This window comes from Phoca vitulina, unplaced genomic scaffold (genome assembly GCF_004348235.1).
Source record: "Phoca vitulina isolate PV1807 unplaced genomic scaffold, GSC_HSeal_1.0 scaffold32, whole genome shotgun sequence".
Classification (NCBI taxonomy): domain Eukaryota; kingdom Metazoa; phylum Chordata; class Mammalia; order Carnivora; family Phocidae; genus Phoca; species Phoca vitulina.
Window position 1 is genome coordinate 4468029 of NW_022589735.1, and position 6984 is coordinate 4475012.

At 38.9% G+C, this 6984-nt stretch overlaps 1 protein-coding gene across 1 annotated transcript in view; it reads left to right on the forward strand.

The window, feature by feature from the left end:
- Positions 1 to 538: 538 nt before the first annotated feature.
- Positions 539 to 6984, forward strand: part of LECT2 (leukocyte cell derived chemotaxin 2) — a 7744-nt gene continuing 1298 nt past the window's right edge. The window contains exons 1-3 of the mRNA XM_032425253.1: positions 539 to 861; positions 2341 to 2437; positions 3706 to 3851. Coding sequence (XP_032281144.1) covers positions 816 to 861; positions 2341 to 2437; positions 3706 to 3851 — 289 coding nt within the window. The 5' untranslated portion in view covers positions 539 to 815. The remainder of the gene's footprint in view (positions 862 to 2340; positions 2438 to 3705; positions 3852 to 6984) is intronic.

Sequence of the window (6984 nt, forward strand, 5' to 3'; positions counted from 1 at the left end):
TCAGGCTCCACTCGTGAACTATCACTTGTGTCTCATTTGGTTGGTCAAAGCAGGTCACAGAGCTGAGACACACAGCAAAGGCTGGGAAAGCACCTCTGCCTCCAAAGAGACATGGGAAGAGTGTGGATGCAGGGAAGGGCCACAGTCTCAGTCTCCCACAGCCCCTGACAAATTATTTACATGGGGATGTTTCCACAGGAAATCCCAGGGCCTCATATAATATTAAGCATAACAAGGAGGTGTTAACACATGTTTGAAATATACAGAAAATCGCATATATTAGTATAACCAATAGCCTTGTATCTACCTCTGATAATTAACAAATTAATACTTTTACCTATTTGCTTCTCATATTTTTTACAAAATATTTTAGAGTTTAAGCACTCTGTATACCACTCCATAATTCTATTTCCCTCCCTCTTCAGGGGTACCTACTATACTAAAGTTAATCTGTGCATATTTTTATACTTTTCCTATGTACACAGCCATTCATGAAGCCAGCCATAGCCCAGAAGGCAGTCACCTAGCCTTATCACTTTCTGTTAATATTTAGTCAGCATTTCCAATAAAATTACCTTCTTCTTCAGATCAAACACTTTTACATAGGTTCTACATGTGAACCAAATAGCTACCCAGGGAATATTCAACTTTGACTTGCTTCATTCTTGTATTTTTTGTGTGTATCTCACACTAAATTAAAGAAATGAGAGATGCAACATTCTGAGGCTAAATAATTCAACCGGCTATTCTTCAAAGAGTGTGGGGGCAATTCACATTACCAGAGGAAGAAACATCATAAGGAAAGCAAAAGCCAAATGTTTTCCACAGGAGTCCTCCTTTTTGCTGTCTTGATTTCAACTGGTAAGTCAAAGAACAATTTTAGAATCTTGGCTAATTTAAAAAAATTTTTAATAAAAAATTTAAAAGTCATTAATATCACAATCACAACAGAAACTTATGTGGTTGATTACTAAAAATGGACTAGGAAGAATACATCGTCGGGGATAAGGGGTCCTCCATGATTTCCACCTGAATATTGTGATTCTTTAACAAGGGAAACAGAAAAGTGGAATGGAGGACTTAAAAGAAAAGTCTGTCAATCTTGGTCTAGGATTTAACTGGAACATCATTAGAAAATAAAGAGTCTGTGTAAGAATTCAATTTGGAGGATTCCTGATAACAGCAACTGGTGTGGATTAGGACAAGGGGAATGCTCCCTTAAGAGTCAGGAGAGAAAAATGAGTCAGTTAATAAATTGTCCAATATCTGCCTCAATTCCCAGGGATAAATATTTGTTGCCAAAGTGATGGTATTATATCTCGATCAAGATGTTGACTTGAAGCTTGGCTCAAAGGTATAAGACATTTGAAACCCATCTTCTAAAAAGTATATTAAAGAATATACTTTAATGGCCATATTCTATAGCTCCTCTCGTAGCACATATATTAATGAATAGTAAAGTATCTTTAAATAAAATCAACAATCAAATTAGCTGGTTCTTGCTTTTGCTTCTATTTTGTTAGTTTATTTCAAAATAAAAGGGTGAGTTTGCTAACCGCATCTCTCTGTGAATGTTAACATTGGAAATCCAGGGAATTTAATTCAATTGAGTATTTACTGCTTACTAAAGAGAAGCTCTACCTAAAACAAGTGTGTACAAAATACACTGAGAGAGCCAGCCCCTCCTCCATGCTTTACTGCTATACAATTTTTCATATAATTATTTCTACTCCCTTCTTTCCCTTGTCTTTTCCCTCCACTCTAGGCTAAATTGGTCTGACAGGTTCTTACTTCTAAGAATCTCCCTCTTCCATGTTTGCAGATATGAAAGAGATATATTTAGCGCTAAATAAACTTTGCTAGTTCAGAGTCTGTTTCTTCTCTAATTCAAACATTTTCTTGGATTTGATTATTAGGATTGGCAATAAAGGAACACTTCAAAGTTACTTTAGAATTTCTAGAATTACTTCTTTGAGCCATGCTGTTCATTTTTGCTTCACCTAAACATAATGGTCCCAAGTAATAAGCAAAGAAAATTTGAAAAGCACAATCTATGCCACTCATTAGTCAATAATCTGAAACAAACTGTAATGATGGAGATTAATGCTTATAAACAAACAGTTATAAATACTCTGTACATAATAAAACAGAATTTTATGGCCAGGGAGAAAGCTAATTTTCCATCTGAATCCAGAGTTAAAAGGCAGACCTGCCCATAACCTACAGAAAGAGAAAAACTAGTGAAAACAACTTTCGAATCCACTGGGAGACATGTAAGATAAACAGAGACTGGAAATATGTGAAGTCAGAAAATCTGCTTCTCATGTTTCTCTTTCTTAGCACTGGCTGGACCATGGGCTAGTATCTGCGCCGGCAAGTCTTCCAATGAGATCAGGACGTGTGACAGTCACGGCTGTGGCCAGTACATTGCTCAAAGGTATTCTTATGGTTCTTAACCCCTCTGCTTAATGTCCTTGCCCCAAGCGCTCACAGTCATCTCTCTCTGACAGCAGGATTCAGAGATGAAAGCAGCTGTACTAGTGTTTTTAGAGCAGCTTCCAAAACCTCTGCTTCAAGTATGGGCTCTGAATTGGGAACACAGCATGTAATAAACAAAGAGGCAGGGGAACAAACATAACAATCGTCATCAATCTGATTTTTCAGGTTCTAGCCTGTTAGGCAGGAGAAGAGGTTGGTAAGAGTGAGCATAAAGACAACAGTGAGGCTTGTCAGAGACAACTTAAAGAACGCTCACAAGCTGGGATCATTTCGTGTTTGTCCTCCATTCACTCTAATAAATTCAGGAGTTATCACTCACTGTATTAAAATATCATATACAGTAAATGATTTTTTCTTTAAGATTTTATTTATTTGACAGAGAGAGCACAAGCAGAGGGAGAGAGAGGGAGAAGCAGGTTCCCTGCTGAGCAAGGAACCCAATGTGGGACTTGATCCCAGGATCCTGGGATCATGACCTGGGCCAAAGGCAGATGCTTAACTGACTGAGCCACCCAGGCGTCCCAGTAAATGATTTTTTAAAAAGATTTATTTATTTGAGAGAGAGGGAGAGAGCATGCACACAGGGGGAGGGGGCAGAGGGAGAGGGAGAGAGAGAGAGAATCCCAAGCAGACTCCATGCTGAGAGGCGAACCCAGCTCGGGGCTCCATCCCAGGACCCCGAGATCATGACCTGAGCCGAAACAAAGAGTTGGACACTTCACCTCTGGAGCCACCCAGATGCCCCCACAGTAAATGATGTTTATAATGACTTCTGGATTACCGAAACAAAAATCAGATGAGGGTAATGTGATTCTTTTATGATAAGTCCCCATAAAAAGACAACTCTTTTTTAAGTGGTCTTGAAGGGGTCAAGATTCATAGATCTATAAAATTTACTTACATAGATAGATGTCTCATTTCCCCAAAATGCCATATAATAATCATAGTTCATAAATTCTTAAAGGCTCTCTATATACCAAATACTATCTTAAATGCTTTAATCTTTACAATATGATTATTACTACCCGCAGGTAGGGAGGTTAAAATTGAGACAAGGAAGAGTAAGGAAACCTGGGACATCTCAACATGTTCTCCAGTTTCAGTGTTTGATATCCTAGTCTGGGAACAGTGAGCGAACACCACATTTCTGGGCAATAAAGTTCCCAGGGCATTTTCTCAGTCTGTTCATTCTTACTTACATTCTAGAAATCGCAGGCCTCACCCAGGTGTGGATGTCTTGTGCTCTGATGGATCTACCGTGTATGCACCTTTCACCGGAATGATTGTGGGCCAGGAGAAGCCTTATAAAAACAAAAATGCCATTAATAATGGTGTTCGGATATCTGGAAGAGGTAAGAAGTGTTGTATACACCTGGGACACATCCTGGAAATGTCTGATGGTTATTTATTTAATGCATTTGCCATACACCGAAGTTTCATACTTCCTTCAAAACGATGACATCTACAATAGAAAGGACATAGGGTACCAAACTAAAACAGCTCTTCCCCTGATATCATCTTCTTTATGCACACACTCTACCTAACCCCACAGCTGACTGAAGGACTTTCTTCTTGTGGCCCATGTGGTTTTGTCCAACAGTCTACAAATAAAATCACTTTCAAGAGTATTTACTATAACAGATACTTCCATTTACCGAAATCCCACACTTCAAAGATGTTGGCATTCCTGCAAAAGTTGACTGGGAAATATTTTCCAAGGCCTCTATGTTCTAGGTAAAGTTGGGTCACCTAGTACTCCAGGTATGGGCCTATTATCTGTTTTGTTTTGTTTTTTTAATCCACTGAGGTATAACATTCACACAGAAAAGTGCACAAAGCATAAGCACACAGCTCCTAAATTTTCACAAAGTGAATAACACTGTATAACCATCACCCAAACAAGAAAAAAAAATTCAGCAGCATCCCAGAGACCCCCCTGTGCTATCTATACTCATTCTTCCCAGCAAGGATAATCACTATGCCACCATACACTAGTTTTGCCTGTCTTGGGAAAGGATATAAACAGAATTAAACAGTATGCAGTCTTCTTTGTGGGGCTTCTTTCATTCCACATCATGTCTGCAAGATTTGCTTTGCATGTGATTTCATTCTCGATGATGTAGGCTGTTCCATTACATGCATACAGCTTCATCTTTGTAATTATCCTTCTCTAAATGGACATTTCGGTAGCATCCAGTTTTAGGTGACTACAAAAATGCTATGAACTTTCCTGCATGTGTCTTGTAATGAACATAAATATGCATTCCTGTTGGGAGTGAGCCCTGAAGACACTGCCCTCACCCCAGCCCTGAGAAAGAAACACTCTGTGAGGGACCTCAGGTTCTTGAGAAGCTCTATGGTGGCTGTCCTCTATATGCCCAAAATGACAAGAGAAACTGCTGCCACTGGAAAGGGTCCACTTAGTAGGCAAGGCCAAGGTTGGCATGGTTACCCAATAGGCAACAGAGCTGAAGCGTAATCAGATTCATCTGAAGCACAGAGATCTGTGGCATTGTCTAGCTAATCACGGTGACCCAAGAGCTGAACAGACGGGCAGCCTACTAAAACCTTATTTGATTTGTATAAATGGGAACACTCTGATGAACAAAACTGTGACTTTAATCATCACAAGAGTGGGTCACAAAACTTCCCCCCACCCCCCACGAACTCCCAGACTTGACCCAATTCACAATCCCAGAGCCCCTTGAAAGAAACCGGGGCTGAGTCCCTTTGAGGAAGGGCTCCGTCACATGGCCGAAAATTTATACCAATAAACCTTACTTCACTTTTTTTTAAAGATTGTTATTTATTTGACAGAGAGAGAGAGAGAGAGAGAGAGAGAGATCATGAGTAGGCAGAGGGAGAGGGAGAAGCAGGCTCCCTGCTGAGCAAGGAAGCCGATGTGGGGCTCCATCTAAGGACCCTGAGATCATGACCTTTATTGTTTCATCTTTCATATTTAAATGTACAATCCATTTGGGATTGGGTTTTATGTAAGGAATAAGGTAGGGATCAAGATCTTTTTTCTCATATTGGTATCTGACTCAGTACCATTAACTTGACAAGACTGTTTTCTCCCCTGCTGTTATTGCAGTATAGTATCTTTTGTCATAAATGATGGTCTGAATATATACAGGTCTGTTTCTGGTCTTTCTATTGTGTTTCATTGGTCACTGTGTCAATCTTGCACAAATACCACACTGTCTTCATTACTGTAAGCTTTAAAATACATCTTGATATCTGATAGTATAAATCTTTCAACTTTTGTCCTTCTTTCAGATTGCCTTGACAATTCTTGGTCACTGGCATTCCCAGATACACTATAGAATCAGTTTATCAATTTCCACCAAAAATTCTGCTGGGACTTTGATTGGGTTTGCACTGATTATATAGATTAAGAAAAATTGATATCTTAAAAGTAATGAATCTTCCAATGAATAGACATGTTATACCCTCCATTTATTTAGGTCTTCCTGCACTGTAATATTAGTAGTTGTCACATTGGTTTCCAGTGTTGAGGCTGTGTACATATTCTGTTTCACATGTACCTAAGACCTACTGTATTGATTTTATTTAGATTTTCTATAGCAGTACTGTCCAATAGAAATAAAAGTCATGTATATAATTCAAAATTTTCTAGTAGTTACATTAAGAAAGTTAAAAAATAGGGAAAAATAATTTTAATAATATATTTTAACTCCATATCTTTAAAATATTATCATTTCAAAATGCAACCAAAAAATTACTAATATTTTAATTTTTTTATACTGTCTCCAAAATCCATCAGACATCTTATACTTAAAGGTACATCTGTGATTAGCTACACTTCAAGTGCAGACTAGCCACGCGTAGCTAGTGGCTACCATGGTGGACAGCACGATTCTAAGGCGTTTCTTATGTTTTCTGTTCACTTGCCCTGCTTTCACTGATATGTGTGTTAAAATCTTCTATTACTGGTGGGTTTCTATTTCTCCCTGTATCTCAGATAGTCTCTGCTTTCTATACATGGTTTCTGTGTTATCTGACACATGGACAGTTGCAACTGCTGTATCTTCATTGTATTTCGCAGTATAAATTGTCCTCCTTTGTCTTGTTTCTCTGATTTTCGGCTTGAGTTATACTCTCTGATAATAGAATCATAACCCTTGCTTGTCTTATTATTTCCATCTGCTTGACAAATCTTGATCCAGCCCTTAATTCTTTGCCTTTTTCTTTTAGTTAAAGATTCTATTTATTTATTTGAGGAGTAACAAAGAGACAGAGGGAGCACAAGCAGGGGGAGGGGCAGAGGGAGAGGGAGAAGCAGACTCCCCGCTGAGCAGGGACGCCAATGTGGGGCTCAATCCCAGGACTCCGAGATCATGACCTGAGCTGAAATCAGATGCTTAACCCACTGAGCCACCCAGGTGCCCCTTGCATTGTGTTTTATTGGATACAGCACAGAATTGGGTTTTGAAAAAAAAAAAGAAGATAACAGGAGGGGAA